We start from the raw sequence: 20722 nt of genomic DNA, 5'->3' as shown, positions 1-20722 counted from the left end.
AAAGCAAATGAGGCCCTGGTGATTTAGGGGATCAAGTCCTCATTTAAGATAAGTCACAAAGTGAGACAGATTCAAAAACAGCATGACAAAATATTTATCTCAAGCAATATCTGGCGGTGTCATACATAAAATGTATAGTGTATACACTAATATGTACTGACATGTTTTTCAGACTGTGGGATTTCCAAGTGAATTTATGTAAACTAAATAGATCTGAAACAGATACTTGCTTTGAAGTATTCAGTTGAACTGCATGTTTCAGGTGAATGTTTCAAGGCTTTTTAGTGGATTTACAAGCATATGTTAAGTTTCTCACCCATAGGTGGGGCCAGATTCTCTATTTTGCTTCTGAAAATCATGACATAAGATCTACCACTTGCTGCTCCTTTGCAAATCTGGCTGCAGAATTGAAACAATGGAAAGTGCTTAGTACACTAATAGGATAATAGTTTATATCCTAAACATCCTAATCTATGGAGAATGTCTATGCAAAACAGAATAAGAACACTATAAAAGAAACACTACTAGTTCTTCACATACCATACTTGTTTTTGTAGAGAATCTTGGATTCTGGAGTGAACAATCAGAAAAAGGATTTAAGGAGATGAATGCTGTGAATAATAAAGTTGCTAAGTCTACTACACTTAAAACTATGTCATTAAGTCACTCTTTACCCCCCAAGGTGGTGTACTTTAGATTGATATTTTTCTTTAATTTTGATATTCAGTATTTTAAGTTATCCTTTTCATCTCCCTTTAACTGAGGCTTTTTTCATATAGCCTAAATATAGCAATTACTTCTAACAAAGCAGGCATCAGTGCTATTTTCAGCTGAACTGACCTGATGTGTGACCTCATAAGACCCATTGAACCTGTAAGATTTCCCTTTAGTCACCGTGATCTTATCTAAGGACTACAGATACCACGTCTAACATACAACAAACAGCCCAGCCTCCCTCTGGCCTCCACAAAGCTAGCACAACAGCCCTTACATCTCCTCCATCAGTAGCCCAACCAGGTGTGCAATTTAAGGTCAGCTCCTTGCTCTCTTATGCTCACTACCTCTTTGACATGTTACAATTCACTCATGATGCCATATCTCAGCTCCAAGGCAAACTCCTGTCTAAGGAAACAGGATACTCCATCCATGGTCTTACTTGCAGATTAGGAATCACCCTGCAAAGTGTTTCTCCCTTCAATTAACTGACTGAAGTATAGTCACATTCTCCTTTTAATCTAAATAAATGTCCTTGAAACGGGCTCTCAATGACAAGTTAAAGGTTTTCTGTGTTTTTCTTGACACCACTCTGTTTTGAGTCAATGCATGAAATGCACTAATGACTTCTGCAGGAACATTGCTTTGAACAACAGCAGTCATAAGCTATTTTCACATTAAAATATACAGGTTTTTATATGGACATAGGTTTTCCACTATTCTGATAATTTTAAAAGCATAATTCATTAAAAAAGACTAAAGAAAGTGAGACTGTTTAGCTTGACACACCAAAAAGAAAAGAGATTAGCCACAGAGTGCCCAGAGAAGCCTTCTTGAAGAGCTCCCAGCAGTAGAAATACACTATGAAAAAGTGTAGAAATACAGTACAGCTTGCCACTGTACTTCTCTTATGCTTTAGCAGATCTTGTACATTGATGGGAGTATCTCAGTCATTTCTATACTTAGGCTGATCGACAGGTGCACATGTTTGTGTGTGTCTGTCTTACCATCCTTATTTTGCTGAAGACACCTGTGGCAGAAACACCTGGTTACAGAACATATCCAGCCCTTCCTGGTTGGCCTGACTGAAAAGGGAAATCTGTACCTTCAAACTCTCCAAACAGAAGGGCTGGTTCCAAACCAGACCCTCCCACAAGAGTGCTTACCCAAATGCTGGTAGTCTGCCACCTCCAACTCAGGTTCCTTGTGGCAGGAGTTTTTCACTGGGAGCATGATACCACAGTGCATTAAGTCTATGCCTAATGTGTTTTAGCCTTTGTTTACAGGTCACTGAAATCTTTGAGGATTTAAGTTAGTGTAAACAGGTAAGAAGAAAATTATTATTGACAGTTAAATACAACTAATACGAACATGAGTCTTCTTACACAGATCTGTCTGCTGCAATTCATAGTCTTCCTTCATTTCTGATCAGCTTTCATAAGGAAAAAGAAAAACTTTGAGAGAATGCAAAACCATAAAGATTCCCTACCATGCAGGGGGTTTTCTGAACACCACACTGGATTTTGAAGGCTGCTGCACTAATGTCTTCAAATCGAATCAGCTTGTTACAGCTTGCCAGGCTGGTCCTACTGCTCGCCTGAGGGATGGAGGAAAGGGCATCCCTAAGTAACTCCTCATTTCGGCTCACTATCTTCATTTCCCAGGTCTTCACATCCCCGTTCAGGTAATCCTCCTCACCAAAATCCTTCAGTCTCTCGGGGTTGATAGAGGGTGGCTTTTGCCCAATAAGGCCATTTCTTACGGGCACATTCTTACAGCAGCGAAGATCACAAAGTGCTGGGATATGTTGTTTCTTTATTTTATTGTCATCCCTGAAAACAAACAAAAGAAACTTGTTAGAAAAGCTTAGATCATCAAAGGATTTAAGCATTTAAGAAGGATGCACGTCTCAGTTACTCCTTGCAAGCATCAAGCAGGCAGACTGAGTTACTACTGTCATATTACCTAGACGTAGCTGCACTGACAGATACTCTAACCTTCCAGCTGTTAGAAAAGCCACAAATAACCCAGCCTGTGGGCAAACTGTGAAACTGTCCTACCCAAGAAAATAAGAAATACATCATCTGTGTTGTCTGGACAGCCAGACCTTCCTTAGTACTCAGTACACAAGGGGCAATGATCCTGGTTCAGTGCTTCCAAAAATTTTAGAATAACTGGAATTCTATTTTCTATATGCAATTCTATCTTTCTCAAAAAAGGCAAGTAGCTGCTGCAGACCATTCCCATAAACTATTAATAGCAGTAACAAATGCCACTACATTGTACACGAGAGGTCTGCTCTCTGCCCTTGCATACTTGGAGAGAGAACTCTTGACAGCCATCAGCTGCCTCGTGACAGGAAGGAAATTACTTTGATAAGGGATAACAATTATATCCTCCTACAGAGCTAAAGAATTAGGTCTCCTGATCTGTGGGTTAACATTTCATAGGTAAATACACATGTAGATATGGCAGAAATGTGGTGGCACAAAAATCTCCTTCCCCAAGAAACTTAGGAGAGACAACATTGCTACAAAAATTTGCCAGTTTTGCTACCTTCAGCTGCCTGACTCTCTGGTCCATAGCATTCAGTTCACAAGGAACAATGTATGGTAGTGCAGGATTTTGCAGTCCTGTTAACAGATAAATGCAAAACTTCTAGGAATTCTTGGAATTTGGAGATTATTATGGGAGAAAGGAGCATTAAGCAGAAGACCAGTGATTTGGAAAGGAGCTGATACCACCCCTGGTCTGTGGCTATGATTACACATATGGTATAAGCTCCTCTACGTGACTTACTATTAATCTATTTGGTAGAAATGGTTTTCTAAAACAAACATGTTAAATTATGTCAGAGAATCCAGTATTATCTCCAACAAAAATTATTTACCTTTTTCCTAAAATAATTTGGGTCTAAGTTTTGCAGTTATCCATCAGCAGGGCTGGCTAAAGCACATGTTATACAGCAGTGATCAGCACTGTAATACGCTTTGCAACAACTTCCAAAAAGAATTTTTAAATATTTAGAAATATCTGTTTTTTGAGCAACTGCCCCGCTTTGGGCAGTATCATCCATTTCCTTAATGGTATTAATAATCTGTGCCTGTACCTCTGCTTCCTATTACACTTCCAATTTTTCCACTGAGGAATTCACATAACAATAGGGGCAATACAAAATGTTTTATTATTCGAATCAAGTATTATACCAATAGCATCAATCATTCTGTATATCTTCACAGAAGACAATTTTTGTAGCAAGATCTTCTCTCTCCAAAATTAATGAGAATGCTAATTTTCTAAGATAAATAAATAAAGTATATACATATTTGTAACCTGTTTATGTTGAAACTTGTTGTTTTAAAGTATTCTCCCAATACTGTATCTTAAAGCTGATACAGCCTAACAGCAGGCATTCTGCTTTCAAATCAAATAACTTATCAAGTAGCTCTATTCTATACTTTTCTGCACTTCTGCTCCATTTGGGTTAGATAGCTGGAACACTTATAAAGATATTAAGTTTCCAGTGTTAATTTGGGTGCACATTAGTCTGCTTAATGCAAAGCTGAGACCCAGATCAGACTGCCTCCCCAGGAACTTGTTACAGCACAGCCCCCAGCAGAAACAACAGCAGCAGCATCCAAGAGGCCACAGCGCTGTTAGAATTCATTCCATACCTCCCTCCTTCTGAAAAAATATTTTCCATATCACAGACTCCCATAACCACTCCAAAAGGAAAAACAGATACATCTTATTTCTGAACACACTATCTAAAATATTTAGCAAGCATTAGCAATGAATTATGTTTCTTACACTGGAAATGGGTTAAAGGGGCATATGCAGTGAAAAGAGGCAGATCAAAAGTTCGTGATTTTATGGGTCAAATTTTTTATCCAAGTGGCATTTGAGATGGAAGAACAATTGTCATTTTTCATTGCATCTGTTGCAATCAAAAAGTCCATTAAAAAACCCAGCCAAAGATGACCACAAGAAGTTTATTGATGAAGCAGGATTCTGTGAGAAAGTAGAAGTGCATGGTAATGCCTCACCACACTAGTGTCATCAAATATTTGCATCTGCAAATAGAGAGACCAAAATGGTATATTGATTTTTTGCCCTAGTCTTAGGTTTCTCTTTCTTGGCAGGAAAAAAAAGGAGGGAAGTAAATCAGATTCTCAGTCCTTGATGTGCAGCACCACTCCCATGAACAGTGAGTATCTGATCAAGACTCCAATGGAGACAACACCTTGTGACCATTGGAAGAGAGGAACAAAACCTGTAAAATATGTATAGGCTTCTCAGGTTTGAGCTAGGTTTAGAGTACATCTGAAATATTACTGTCTCAATATTTAATATGAACACTATCATACATTTGCATCTGAAAGCTCATCAGCCTCTTTAACAAGGGGATATCATCATTCTACTGTATACATGTATTTCATGTATTTATTTCAGAATAACTTTGATTCTCCTTCTACACCCACGTGTTTCATTTACATGAGAGAAAATGACATTTTCCCATATTGAGCCTATCTGGGTGTGCCACAGACCCTCCCAGAGCTCTCAAACTCCCAAGGTAAACAGTGGGCTGAGGTTTGATCACATATCACAAATGGGCAACTAATGACCCTGTTGGGTCAAAAGTACTTCTTGCCTCAGAAACATTTCACATGCTTGGCAGAGATCTGTATGGATTTCTTTTACAGGAACAGCCAAAACAGGCAGCAAAGCATGCAAGTACTCACAAAAACACAGCATGTGACTTCTCAAGCACAGTAACAAAATATAGCCCCTACTCCAGCAATCATGTCCACCAGATGAAGATCTGAGCCAATATAAATACAAACCCCAGCATTATAAAACACTGTTCCTTTCTAATGGAGCTTTTCCTTTTTTGGAGTTTGTCAAAAGTTTTCATTGAAAGGTCTGTTTATTTCCAGACATAAAACAAATACCCAGCTGGCAAGCTTTGTTACATGGTTATAAATTACAACATTTTACCTTTAAAGTGATTAGTAAAAGCAAACATGAAAATACAGTTTATAAACCTACTTTTTCAAGAACAGCTGCTCAGCATAACTGGAAAAAAAGAGAGAAGATCCATATGCAGGCATTCCATAAATAATTAAGGCACAGGAAAAAATATAATTTGTTTAAGTAGATAGCTTTACATACTTTAAAATCTCAAAGTCAATGCAAAGACAGTGTGTACCAAAATGTACTCCTAAAATAATAAAAAGCACCAGCTTGGAATTAATAATTTTTTTTATTTCCAGTTTGGTTTTTTGAACATACTGATAATATTCATCAAGTTAAACAGCACTAGGTAAAACAAATTTTCAAAAATAGTAATAGTAACAAACTAAGAAAATAATAAAACCAGCAAAAATAATTTTGGGAAGATAAAAAGCAGTAATGCAACTATACCTAAAGACCACAATTGCTGCCTTCGTTAGACAGAGAAAGGAGTGTCCAAGCAGTTATCCTGCAAGGATGGACAGTTACACGTCCCCATCAGGTGAAGCACGTGCAGACTGCCTCCCTCAGGACCCATGAAACAGACTAAACAGATTAAACTGAAGCACTGGATCGCCTCAGCTTCTAAAACTGAAGGAGCAAAATCTGCAAAATCACGGATGTCCAGGGAATAGCAAATTGTGAAAGACTAGTCACCACTCTGCCCAGTATAAATGTTAGGGGGAGATCACATGAAAGTAACAGGTAGAAAATTTTAAATTTCCCTTCTTAGAGAAAATAATTATCTTGCAGAACTCATTGCCAGAGGACTCTATGAAGAACAACTATGTAAATGGGCTCCTAAAAAAATTGTGCAACTAAATGTGTGTTGATCACTACTTCCATATCATTCAAGAATTAATCTGTGGTTCAGGAAGCCCCTGAGCACTTGGCAAACTCCATGAATGCATATGAGAGAAAGCATCTTAGGTGGCTTTTATTTTTCTCTCAGCTCTGTTACTGGCCACCACTAGAGAGAGGACAACAGTGGAGGATTGCTCTTTGGCCTGAGCCAGTGTTGTCATTTTGATTTCAGATGTACCCAATGTCAGCAGTTGGCCCATTTGGCAGCTTTTACGCTTTCAAAATGGGTCACAACAACATGTTTTGAGGCAGACATGAAGTTGGAATTATGGACATACATTCCTCTGTACTGCTTCACAGATGGAAATTCAATTATCACAAAAGGAAACTAATCTTAATATAAGACTGAAAACTCAGCCTTTCTTTGTCATTTCTACAGCAGCTTTTATTATCTGCATTCACAGTGATACACATTCACTATTAAGAGGGACTGACAGTGTTGCAAAATGCGGAAATGTAAAAATTTTCTTAAGAAAGGATGCTCTTTGATGCTTGATCTTTGTATATTTCAAGACCAATCAACAAGAACAGAGATTTAATCCATGGAACAGATAGCAGCTAACAAGTTCTAAGTGATGTCCATGTGCTAGAAAAGGAAATTACTCGTTAGTAGAATTACCTTGGTAATGTTTAGGGCTTGACATGCTTCAGTGAACTCAGACCTCAGAGGAGGTGGTTAACAAAGCCTGGGGAGAAGGATGTTCCACTGATAGTGGACACAAAAAATGCAGAATTTATGGGCCCCAAGGATATTTTGCAGAATTCCCAAGATAAAGAAGAAACTAACAAAGCCAACTCAGCAGCTGTGCTGAAATCAGCTCCGACTGGGCAAAAGGTGATTCTGGCAGGGGCAGATCCCGACCACCAACACAAGAAACCACCGACCCAAAAGAAGAGAAAGACTGAACATTGAGGACTAATTAGCATGAGAAACAAGAGAATCATTAACCAATAGAAGGTAGAATACTAATTAATAAGAGAACTTATAGCAAATGAAAGCTGATTCCTTTGTTTGTTGAAACATATAGATAGTAAAAAGCATTGATAGTTGGTGTGCTCGATTTGTGGAATCCACAGAACACTTGTGCATGTCTCAAGTATAATGAATGGCTCTCTCACTGTGTAATTATTGGCTTGTTGCATACCAGGTAAGGAATCTGATTTTTATGGACAACAGTAGCATGGTACAAGTTCTGTAGAATACTTTAGCATCCTTATAGACTGTGCCATGACAAGAAATTCCAACTCCAATGCCCAGCTTGGGCTAAGCAGTCTCAAAATGTTAAACTTGAATTTCACTTCAAACTCATATGCACATGTTCTCTACATGTGGATTTTTAATTTTGTCATTTTTTCATGTTTCTTAAGCTTATACCCTGCCTTATATGCTGCCATGATCTTCAGGCTCCCTGAAGACCTTCCTGGAATACACTGACCAAGAGACATTGTTAAGACACAGTTTTAGACACATTTGTCATCTGCTTTCAGGTAACTGGGTTCAGATCTGATGCCTGCAAGTTCAGAATATTTATTAAAGCAAAAGGTGACCCCTTTAAAGTCACTTCTGCCTCTTTCCTCAAAGTGTTGAGCAGAGATGGATCACGCACAGGGGGCAAAGCAGCGGGAGCAGCCTGCTGCAGGTAGCAGTGTGTTCGGCTTATGACTGCAATGTGACTGAGGCTGGGATTTCCTCTTACAGGAGTGAGAAAGAGGCAGTCTCAGGATATGACAGAGAGGGCCCTTTCCCTCATCCAAATCCCTTTTACCCAGAACCTCTCCAGCTCCATTAATCCTTCTAATTCCATGTCCCAGCGCTGTCTCCTCTGACCCTTCTCGATGCCTGAGCCTCCCAGACCCCTCTGATACTTTCCTCGTTTGTTGCAATCCCCTTTCCCAATAGCTCCTAAACATTCCTGTTCCATCTCAGCTCCTCTTCTACCTTTTTACCCATCCCCAAATACTGCAATAGTAGCAATTTTTTAAAGCATCTAAGCAACTTGTGCAAGTGGGACTTTATGAAAGACAAATGGTAGAAAAATAGAGGCTTGCTGAGATAAAAGTGTCAAGAAGCATCATAACAGATGTCATCTTCACTGCCAGGAATTCCCCTGTATAGTGTCTGAGTGCCCTGCACACCACTACAGGGTGACAAGTAAACCCCTGCAGGCACGGGGAAGGAACACACTAGATCTCTTCGACAATACATTTAAAACACATCAAAGACAACACTGCATTCAAATATGACTGTCTTGAATCATGAGTATTTTGTGTAATACTAGTACTTAGAAACACCCATTCAAGACTGTATCACTCCAACTAGTGGCACACACAGGATGGAAATATGAAATGCGTGTCTGGCATTTATATGCCTAAACCCTATGCAAAGTAATTGTTCCTAAATCACATAGGAATCACCACCACCTTCCCCTAAACAGAAAGACGTGTTCAGCAAATATTAGCTCAACTTTACTGATAGAAACTGGGACACAGACAGATCCAGTGACTTGCCTAAGACTTCCGCAGGACTGTTTATCAGAGTGTCTTAAGGACAAACAGATCAGGGCTTAGTAACCAGCCTGCATGACAAAAGTGTAAGCACTGTGACCACCCAGCACAGATAGGTACGTAATAACCAAGCCTTGAGACTGAGCAGGCTTTTATAACTCTGCTCACCATATACAGGTCTGACAAACCTGTGTGATGCTGCACCAGCAACACACACAAAGAAAGCTCAAGCTCATGTAGGAAACAACCAAGCTGTTTTATCACCTCTGATAAAATCTCTCCTTACTTTTAGTAAGTCAGATTTATCAGTGCCTGAGCCTAGCACTGTATCTGCCTTCATCTGTGGTCATAATCTATTGCCATTCTTCTCTACACACTATGCACATGTCATTGCTTACTGCTGGCAGTGGCAGCTGCGTGGCAACTGCTAAATAGATAACACTGGAAAAAGCAATCTGAAAGCAAGAAGAATTCACAAGGCCACCCATCATGGAGCTGTTGAAGAAGAGGTAACCAACTGTGCCTCAAACAAACACATCCCTCTCAAAAGTTCTTACAAGACATTCACAGCTGTGAATGTCAAATGATCACTATCCAACACTGCACACAGTTTGGCAGCTAAAACTCTTCAAGCAATTAAACTTTTTCCTAAGTTGAATGTATTCTGAGTCTAAAGGTTTTCTGCTGACTAACACATCTCCATGATTAACTCGTAATTAGGAACAAATAGCACAATTCAAACTAGAGGAAAGAGTGGTCCTGTGCTGAAAGGAGATTCACAGTGCACTGCATAACAGGTCACATCACGGGTGACTTTGGGCAAGCCCTTTTTTGCAGTGCAGAGCTGGGACCTTGTCTTCCCCTTTATTAACAGCATCAGGCCTACTGAAAAAATTTATGTTTTAAATGTTAGCAACATATGCAACAAGAAGAAGCAGAAAATGAGAATTGGCCCTTGTTTGTACCACATCTGGCAAAACCAGAGCATGATCTTGTTAGTGGTGTCCAGATAATAAAACTGAGGGAGAAACAAACTATGGAAAAGGTTAAGAATGGGGTTGCACAACACCACCATTCCATGTGTGTGCACAGCCTCAGCTCATGCTACACAAGGGCACTAGATGACTCTTAAATTCCATCTGCACCATCCAAGCCTGAAAACAGGAATTTAAGATCACCATAAGCACCATAACAAAGACAACCACAGAACTGTAATAACAGGATCTGACATGGACTATCCCAAGATAAATTTTCAGCAGTCCATTGGCCTGTCTAGGGCTATTTCTGATACTGTATTCATGAAGAAATAAAAAAAGCTGAACTCCACAGGCTAAAAATATTCAAATCTCTACTTCTTCTAGTGGATAACTCCAAGAGCAACTCATATCCACAGAACCCCGTGAGATTATGGAAAATTACAAACCATTTCCTGGGGTTTCTTAGTTTGGTTTGATTTTTTTAAGAAAGTAAGGAAAGGAAAAAGAAAGCATTACCTATACAGCACAGCGACTAAATAAACAACGAGGCGAAGCAAAACTCCAACTACGACACCATAAGGAGGCAGAAGGGGTCCAGGGATTGTCATGTCCGTGGGCCTGGCCCTGGGTGAAGCCCGAGGGCTGACCATGACCCCTGAGGGGGACAAAGGAGCACTCTAGCTCTAAGTCAGACAGCAATGTTCTCCAACCTTTGCCAGAAAGGGTCGTAGTCTTCATCTTCCCTGTAGCAGTCCCGGGGACTTCTGTTTTTTAGCACCTTGAAGTAGATAAACTGTGCTGCAAAATTCATTGTAATTCCTTGTGCAAAGCAAAGCTGGGAGACAGCTGGCAGGGGACACACTTGCCTGTGAGAAGTGTCAGCCCTGCACTGCCTGGGTGGGAAATAGCAGGCAGTGTGCTGTAAGCAGCTCTCAGCACTGGCTGGGGGGGAAGTGCCTTTGAAAGAGATGGCTGCCGCTATTTAAAGAGATTATTTCAGAGCCCAACCTGTCCTTGTCAATTTGAGTCAGGGCCTGGATTATGCTTGGGTGACGCCTGTTAGCAGGACACTGAAAGCTTTAGTTACTTACTGCTTAGCTGTGGACCATGATCCCGACCTGCTGCAGGGCCCATGACTGAGCAGCAGGACGCTGGTAGGAAGAGCAGCAGGAAAGGGACGCCAGGTTTGGGGTGGCTGAGTCTCTGCAGGGGTCCTTTAAGGCAGCACCAAGGGACATGGGTCCTCATGACTGAGGCACAGAGGAGATAGCTCAATTCGTTCAGATCTTCTCTTGGCACAAGTCCCTGTAGCAGAAGAATACAGGTATCTAGATCACAAAGAAAAAGAAAGACCATCTAGAGGAAAGACAGTAACAACAGAGAGCTATATCTTTATAGATAGATATCTGTTTTATCTTTCTATATATAAGGGTTTATATATCTATATATAAATATATAAGTGTGTAGGTATATATATATATAAATAATATATTCTTGATGGAGTGCAGTCTCCAGGCTGCTTTGAGATGGACCAGGTGTCCATTTCCACATATGAGTGGTCCCTCAGTACCCTCTGCTTTCTGCTGAAAGCATACAAAATCCTAATCTCCAAGATAGAGAACAGACACATCATAAAATCTAACCCAAGCTGTGACCTAACTCTCCCCAAAGGATATAATGAGAAATACTATATTCTGATTTATATGGGAGAGTCAGAATAAATGATCAAATAGTCTTCTGGGACCTCTGGGAAAGTCTGAGCTGTGCTGGTGGAGCCTTCCCTACACAGGTGTGGCAGGCAGGCCCATGTTCTCTTGACTTCATCAGTACTGATGAAGCTCCAGATTTGCCATTTTTTCAGTTTCTCACGCACAAACCCCTTTTATTCTTCCCTTTCCAGGTGGTGGATGTGCAGGCTGTGGTGGTGCCATGTGCTACAAGTGGCCACAGCCCAGCAGCACACTGCTGCCAGGAGCGATGAGACAAAATGCACTTGGCTGCTGCCAGCACCGGCTGCCAAGTTACGTTCAGGCCAACTTCACTGGTGGCTTGAAGCGCAGAGAGAAGGCAAGTGGAGTTACTGCTTTGGTCACAACACATCTGAACTGCAAGGGTGGGCAGGAAATGGAACTTTGAAGCAATGAAAACAGCAGTTTATCAATCTTTCAGGTGTCTGAGAGTCCACACCAATGTGCTCAAGTCTTGACATGAATTTGGTTCCTCACAAACGAGGCTCTGACCTGTGATTGACACTTGCAGACCATGCTGAATGAATAAAAGGACTTCTGGGACCATTTGGTCAAGAAGCTGGAAAAAAATTTGCTGAGCTGTTGCAGGACAAAAGTACATGAAGCACTGAATTGCTATCCCTGTAAAGCACTCCCAAGCAAGCAGCCCACAATAGAAGAAGGATCTTTGGAAATTTCTGCTGCAGATTTTGGCTCCTGTCAAACATTCTTTCAAAGCCCTTGCCACTTCCAAACCTGTTCACAGTGCTTTAAGAAACACCACAATTACCACAGGAAGGAAAAACTACCTTTCAGCTTTGATTTTTTTCTTTTACATGGGTGGAAGGAAGGGATAAGTAAGATAAAATTGCATTGCTGGTAGTGTCAAGTAGTATCTAACACAATTGCCATGAAACTGTCAAGGATGACAGTAAGTTACAGATCACCCCAGATGACATTTCTTTTCAAATCTAGAGTTTCTGACTTCCTTCCTGCTCTTTGGTGGGTCCTAAGGGAAGGAAGCCAATGCCTCAGTGCTGCATAGCTTTCCAAAGGTTTCATTTACAACTTCCATACTGCCACCACTCACTCTTTGTGTGTTTCTGCAAGGAAACCATCGTTCATATCTGCACAGCTTTAGGCTAACTGAGACCTCAGTAAAACCAGCCTTGGTCAGAGGCACTATATACATCTGAAATGGCAGTTTTTGGGAAGTGGTTTTATCTACACCATAATAAAATATTATCTTGTACTTAGATAATTTTGAGTCCAAAGAAAGAAATATACCACACACTTTAATCAACAGGCAGAACTGAAATTAAATACTCACTTGTGTAAAAAAAAAAGCAGTGATTAGGACTGGAAAGAATTGGAAAATCCAAGTCTCCGTAAAACAGTTTTATACTCATCAGGTCATATACAACTGCCAGCCTTCCTCTCTCAGTCCCTGGCGCAAAACCCATTAAAAATAGCATAATGTGGAGAGGACCAACTGCTCCTTTTTCTAGAAAACCTTTTAAACAAGGTTAAGCTGCACTTTTCCTGAACTGAAAAATAAAATAGAACCATTTTGCTGTCAGAATGGAAAACAATGCTTCATTCTCTTGTAACCAGAGAGAACTCAGTTTGGACAGCACTGAGAAAAATAGCTATGGCCATTGTAAATAAGGACTTTATTGAATTACAGGACTTGAAAGATTGTTTTGAAGGGTTAGCCAAGCTTTTCCCTACACTAAATAAAATGAATATCATTTCCAACCCCAGTGAGAACAGCATGGGTGGGAAGTGATAGTCTGTCCAAAGCAGAGAATTCTTTACAGAATTTGATCACTTGCAGAAGAGGGAGGAGACAGTCTGCAGTTAAGCCAAGAAAAACAATAAGTTTCTCAGAGAATAGGAACTCCGAAAACCAAAATGATAATTGAGGATTATGCAACATATTGATGCAAATATGGTGGTAAACCACTGTGATAATCAGTATGGATAAAGAAATACAGACAACTCATAAGGAATTGGCAACTAAAAAAAAAAAAAAGAAAGAAAGAAAGAAAGAAAAAAGAATAAGCACCAAAAAGCTTCCCGTTTCCTTCTTATTAAAGATACTAATTTAACTCCCATCTCAGATTCTTCATAAATCAATATTCATAGAGCAGATCAGAGTTCCAGCTCACATGTGTTTATATTTTTGTTTCTATTTGTCAGAGAGCAGCTGACCCATGGCAGTAAAATGTTACATTCCCACTTGTTATCTTTAGGGAGCTCAGAAAAGGCTGAGAAGGTAGATTGAAATCAGTGGAAACAGATTTAGCTTCCTCAAGCTGTACTTCAGAGACTGAAAGAAAGGGCAGGCATAAATTCAAAGAACATGTTTGCTGGAGCAAGAGGCAACAGGGAAGCCTGGATGTGCTTTGTCTAAAGTTATGGGACAGACTATATCTGTTTACGTGGGACAGACTATATCTGTTTACGTGGGACAGACTGTATGTTTAATGTAAACATTTTGCAGAAAGGATGTGATATTTCTCAAGACAAAGAGCAAAAGTTTACATTAGAGCCCAAAAATCATCTCCTCAAAATAGTATCTATAAGAGGTCTAATACTAAGATGCTGAACCAATAGCATCAGATGAGGAAAAACTGGGAACTCCAGCACAAAGCTTGTACATTGCTGTTACAAAAAAAAAAAAAAGTACATTCTCTTCTGCTGACACTAAATAACTGATAAGAACCAGCAAAATATTTTGTGCTGCTATTTGGGATATTAGCTGTAACATTCTGCTTGTCTCAGTTGCAAGTGGTAGGATAATATTTCTAATACATGCAGAGGCAGCGGATTAGCATTGCAGATGCATGAAAGTACCCAGTGCTTTCCCAGCAGTCTATTCTAAGCCACCTCACAAAATTATATTAATGAACAAAAATTGTATCCAGTTATCTCTGAATAACATGAGATCCCTTATGTCACCCCTGACTCCAGGGTTTTTGTCCATCTGGGTCTAAAGCACTGGTCACGCGGGTGTGTTCACACAGAGTGGAAGTGCACCGGCTGAAGCCCGTGCAGGGAATCACTGAAAAGCCACATTTGACTGTCTATGCAGAGAACAGCAACTGTGATCAGCAGCTTCACTTCTGTTCTTCCAGACACATTAGAATATCACAGTGTCACCATATAATTTCAAAGTGCTACTGCAATAATTTTTTCTCACTAACAGAGAACACCAGGCATTCAAACTGCACGTGAACGTGAGCTGAAACACAATTAGTTTTGGGATTTTTTAACAGACTTAACTCTCAAAGGGATTCTGATTTGCCGCAGCCTATAGGTAACTACTCACGATGCCTTCAGAGACTTTAATAGCCTTCGAAGATGTTTGACATGGCCCTGCTTAGACACCCAGCAGCAGTGAAGAACAGATGGTGGTGTCTGCTGAACGCAGACCAACGCTTTGCCGGGGTGCCAGCCCCCTCAGCATCGGCTCGGCACGGACTGAACTCTGCTTCCCCACCAGCCCAAGCACGCTCAAGGTCAAGTACGTAAGAGTCGGGGGCTGTTACTGCGTTGGAGACACTCACTGATCCAAATCCTCTTCCCTCCCCTCCCGCTGTGTCTAATTAAAACACTGAACTCTCAGTTGCAGTTCACGCTGTGCTGGAGATCAGCTCACCTGGGCTGTGCCCAGCGCTATCGCAGGAGAAGGAAAACGAAGAAGCCGCCTGAGCCAAAGATGGGGCAGGAGACAAAGCGGCCCCTGGGGTAAGCTGGTGGCCAGAAACAGGTCACCTCAGTGACACCCGTGAGGCAGCTCCCCAGCTGCCAGGGCCATTCACACGTATTTGCTGCCCGCACCCCACAGCTCTTCCCCTGACCTTCTGCTGGGCTGCTCCCCGCATCTCACTTCGTCTCCGCCTGCTCCCACGCTCTTCTTCCAAAAATTCCATCAAAGCTGCGCAATTAAGTCCCTCCCAGTGATCCCAGCAGAATACTGTGCACCCTGGACTGCTACAATTTCTTCTAAATTCAAACCATAGGCTTTTGCTCCATCAGCTTCTCCTAATTCACTTTCTTAATGACAAAGAGATTACTTCAGAAATATTTGTGGCATCCTGATGATTCAATTGACTCCTGTCCTCACCTCTGCTGCTTCTTATTCCTCGAACACATGCAATGAGCTCTCCATTTCCCTTTGACTTTTTTATCGTCTAATATTCTATTTCCTCTTTTCTGAGTGTTAAAGAGATGTTAGATAGTCATCAATGTGAAAGTCATCCCTTCATTATTGTGTAGGTGGCAAAAAGTAGTACTCAAGAGGATAAAAACAGATAGCACTTACAGAACTAAAAATACAGAATGACATAGATTAATATCTGCATTAAGACATAATATTTCTGTTATTCTTACAAAGAGTTCCAGTGGTGGGTCTGAATTAAAGAACAGTTGGGACAGATAATCTAAAGCATTTTACTGCATCTGGACAAACTATTATAACAGATTTTTTAACTTGCTCTGAGCCAATTGGTCTCTTAAGGCAAGGAAGGATGTCCTAAAATCTGACATTGGAAACAGCATCCATACTATTGTGATTTCCTACATGATTGCTGCCTCAGGTGATAATTCTCACTCCTACTTCTTTCCTCCTTACCACCAACTAAACTATGCATGCAGATACAGCAAACTAATAGCAAGTGTAGCCACCATCAGCCTCCCTCCTAAACACATATGGAACCGATTGCACTTTAATGAACTCATTAAAAAAAAAAAAATTTAAAAGGGGTGGAGGACAATAGTTGAGTTCACATCTGTTTTCTAACAATTGGAGTTAATGTCCTGCCTCCAGAGTCTGTAGAGTGTGCTAATCTGTTCATTTGTGCATATGCTCACAAGGTTTTCATGCCTTGGATCAACTTTTAATAGAAATTTTTTCTTAGGCACTTCTCTTCCTTCTTATGGTTACACTATTTCCCTATGGCAACTACCGCAAATTCTCCTATTAAGTAGTGGCATTATGAAAGTATTTAAGTTGTCTTTTAATGCAGTTTTGCAGATGGAATTAAAGATGTGAGAAGCCAGTACTATACAGTAATAACTAGCTGTACTGTTGGGGAATCTTGTTGGACAGGATCCATCATGTGATTAACTACAAAGGCAGCAGGATGAAAAAAATTCATACACATTCTTGTTCACTCTCTGCCTGGAAACATGTATTGGAAGCATGTTTGAAGAAAAATTGCAGCTAAAGATGTAAGGGATCTGTAATAACAAAGGAACTACTATCATCCTGCTACAGTATTGTATATTCACTCACACACGTATTTTAAAAGGAATTTTACCAGGGATTTTTACTGCATTGGCTTTAAAATTATACACATACTATAAATTTTCAGAGAAATGGCAGTGGAGTGATTAGCTTGGCTTCTCTCTCTTCTTGGCAAGTCATTCTTCCCCTTGCAAGTCTCCATGACCTTGTGGTAATTAAGAGAAAAGGAGACTAGGCTGACTAGCAAACAAAAAAGGGATTTAATTCCAGCTGTTTCTCTGTTTTGTTAGGTATCTCCACGCACATGGCAAATATTACCTATATTCACAGGCTTCACATACATGGCTGATGCATTCCCTAATGGAGAAAGGTACACAGCTGTGTGTTAAGTAACAGACCTCTGCTGTACTGCTGTTTGTCATGACTCGTGTTCAGCAAGGTGCTGCTCAACACATTAATAGCTTCTCAGATATTAGCAGCTCCTTCATGGAATTAAATTGTGGCTTCAGTTTCAAGTAATTATCTCATTTAATTGGTGTGGTTTGCAATACCGATCTGCTAAAGACACTAGCTGAGTAATTCTAATTTGGGAATAATCAAGTGCTTCCCCCGTGAGTATTATTTTCCCTGAATATTATCCACCACAGACTCACAGATCTATTTCACATTTTTATGTGACGCAAATGGGTGGACGTAAAGTTACAACAGCAAAGGGCCACAACCTTCTGCAATAGAAAACATAGCAAATATCAGATCACCCTTTGTGCAACACAAGACTGGGAGTCAAGAGTCTATTCCTGAATTACTAATTTAGCTGGGAATATAGTTAATCCTTCTTTCTAAGGACAAAGATTTCTTTTCACTAAAATGGGTGGGCACACTGCATATCATATTTCATAGGGTTCCTGAGGCAAGGCCAGGCTTCATAGAACGCCTGAAATCTGTCAAATGAAAGGATGTAACAACTAGTTAAAAATACAAAACAAACAACATAATTCACTAATATTCCACATGACCCACCTTTTCCTTCAGCTTTCTGATTCAGTTTCCTTGCAGATCATTGCTCAGGAAGCTGAAGCCACAGACTGAAAACAGCCTGAAGCCATCAGATGCTTACCTAATGCTGGCAAACAGAATCCAGCCTAGTGTGCTGGCACCAAGATGACACCAGAGAGTCAATTCCTGTAGCTGACTCACTGCTGGCTTTAGGCGTAGCACAAAATGTATTGTTTTGAAGAAGGCTGGATCAGAGCTGTCTGCTCCATGACACATACACTTGTTAACTTCTCCAGGGAGGGCAGAGACAGAGCTGATCCTCACAGTGCTTCACACTATGAACCATGCGACGTGGGTTCTTAACTGCATCAAAGACTATGCTTTTATGACAATAGCAGGAGAACTTGATGCTTTTTGATGTCCCCTGCAAATCGAGATAATAAACACGACTACAAGTTGATATACAACAGACCAGAGAGGGGCCTGCACTGGCACAGAACATGAAGGTATTCACTCATGGAAGGCTGCAGCCATACGACCTGTAACTCCGACAGAAGCTGCCCCATGACCAACAGAGGCATGGAGGCTCCATGGAGACTCCCAGGGACGTGGTGCTAAAAATCACTACTATCAGAAGCTTTAAGTGGCAATGTCTACTTCATTCTAATGAAATCATCACTGCAAGAGGCCCTTCATCTGTTCACCAAACAGAAGTACTGTTGCAGAGCAAAATTCTCCTTCCCTGAGAAGCAGCCCAAAAGCTGCATACTTGCTCTGCTCAAATCAGCCTCTCCAGGTAATAAAATTCTGCTTCTGTATCTGTTCAACAACTGTTCCAAGCCAGCAGTCAGAAACTGAATGAATTCCGAGAGTGAAAATAATTGACCTCTTCCAAATGGATCACGAAACAAGTCTCAATTTACATTAAGTATTCAATAACCTTCAAGTAGCAAGAACTTCTGGTCATGAGCAGCTGACAGAAGTTAGGCCTGTGATGAGAGCCTAAGGTACCTCCACAATCTCTAACGGACACCAATCTTTTCCCAGGGGCAGGTAGGCAGACCACACAAACCTTGCACAGATTTCGTCATCCACCAGTGTTAAAGCCAGGGTGGATATTATACTCTTTCATTTCCTTCTCTTCAGGGTAATCCTCTCCCTACAAGGATTGGTTTTCTACCATATTTTTGTCTCCTGAAGTAATCTCCACTTAATTTTCTGTGTGTCTCACATAAAGTCCTATTTTCTCCAAGTGTCTGCTCAGCTATATCCTTTGTCAGCCCATGCTGCAGGATGTCATGCCCAATAACAATGTGATTTTTTTCACATGGCACATATGTCCTCTGCTGACACATACCCTTTATTTAGTCTGCTCCTTCTCCCTATGCACTCTGCAGTTATTTATTGCTTTTGCCAAGCATTTAGCTAGTCCAAGAAAGAGATACAGAAAGACCATACCAAAAACAAACAAAAAAAAATCACCTCCCAAAATAGACTTAATCCTTATGTTTGCTCTCCCTTCCACCAAACTGCCTGCTGGCATAAATTCACATCCCAGTTCACCGGTATGCTTTTTTTGGCCACCGGTATCTTGGGAACATCTCAACAGCTGGATTTTGTGCAAACCTATATTCATATGATCTCATTGTGTTCTCATATATGGCCATTTCCAAGATGAATGTGCTAAAGAATGCTTTCTCTGATGGTAATCAGATACTGACTAACTTTTCAGAACACAAATATGTTTGCATCATATTCTTTCTTCTGCTCTCAAATCATCCATCTTCAGAAAAATCTACTTTACAATTTAATGGGTATTATCACACCCCCAGATTTTTTGTACTTTTGTTGCTAGTTAAGTTGTCTTCTCTTGCAACTTCCCTCTGAGTATTTATAAATAACAAATGTAATCTGAGGTAATTAACCAGGATGACCAAAAATCTCAGGACAGGTAGTCCTACTGAAAAGCAGAATCCCACTGGACAGAAATATTCCTTCTGGCTGCATTTCCCTGCAGTGGAAAAAACTTCTCTCTGATTACAGAAACAACCCCTGGAGGATAATAGTAGAGAAAACCCACACTATTTTGTTTAGTTCTCCATGGCTATCAGACCAGCACCTCACTATAGTCAAACATAACACAGTATGCAAAAATATGCAGCAAGTGCCTTAGAGGGACAGAATTGTTCCAGGAGCCTGAGAGCAATTCAGAAGGAAGCTCAAGGAAATGTGCTGTAAATGGGGTGAATGGCCTCAGCAAAGGTGGTCTGGAATGGAAATTGCCATCTTTTTTCCAGTGTGTTGAAGGGAAAACTGTTTCAATGGATGTTCATTGCTTTTTAGTGTGTGACATAGAGGATGGAAGAGAGAGCTTGCAGAAGGCATCCATGCAGGCTCCCTTTGCAATACAGAGAATGCATTGGGTGATTCTGCTTAAAAAAGGACAGAGGCAAAGGATAAACACTTTCAGAAAGCAGCAGCCAACTATTCATAAATATTCTTCTTCTGCTCCCCAGTTCCCTCTCTTCAAAGCACAGACAGCACATAGATAATGTCTCACTTCAAAAAACACAGCCTACCACATCAGCATCTCATATTGAAACACAGGGTAAAACTGAAGGTAAACTCACTGTTACCTTTTGCAGTTCCTCTCTCAAGACCCATTTATAAAA

The 20722-nt window shown here is 40.6% G+C and overlaps 1 protein-coding gene across 4 annotated transcripts in view; it reads right to left on the bottom strand.

Moving 5' to 3' along the window:
• Positions 1-11036, bottom strand: part of LOC116447192 (putative threonine dehydratase) — a 32211-nt gene extending 21175 nt beyond the window's left edge. Inside the window, exons 1-3 of one of the 4 annotated variants that reach the window (XM_032116083.1) lie at positions 10784-11036; positions 5764-5790; positions 2204-2546 (exon numbers count right to left, since the gene is read on the bottom strand). In XM_032116083.1, coding sequence (XP_031971974.1) covers positions 2204-2546; positions 5764-5790; positions 10784-10884 — 471 coding nt within the window. In that variant the 5' untranslated portion in view covers positions 10885-11036. The other 3 variants (XM_032116080.1, XM_032116084.1, XM_032116081.1) reach the window with 3 other exon arrangements.
• Between the last annotated feature and the right edge of the window lie 9686 nt (positions 11037-20722).

The sequence above is a fragment of the Corvus moneduloides genome, chromosome 8 (genome assembly GCF_009650955.1).
Source record: "Corvus moneduloides isolate bCorMon1 chromosome 8, bCorMon1.pri, whole genome shotgun sequence".
In the NCBI taxonomy this organism is placed as follows: domain Eukaryota; kingdom Metazoa; phylum Chordata; class Aves; order Passeriformes; family Corvidae; genus Corvus; species Corvus moneduloides.
The sequence above is the reverse complement of the archived record's forward strand: the minus strand, read 5'-3'. Positions and strand labels throughout refer to the sequence as shown.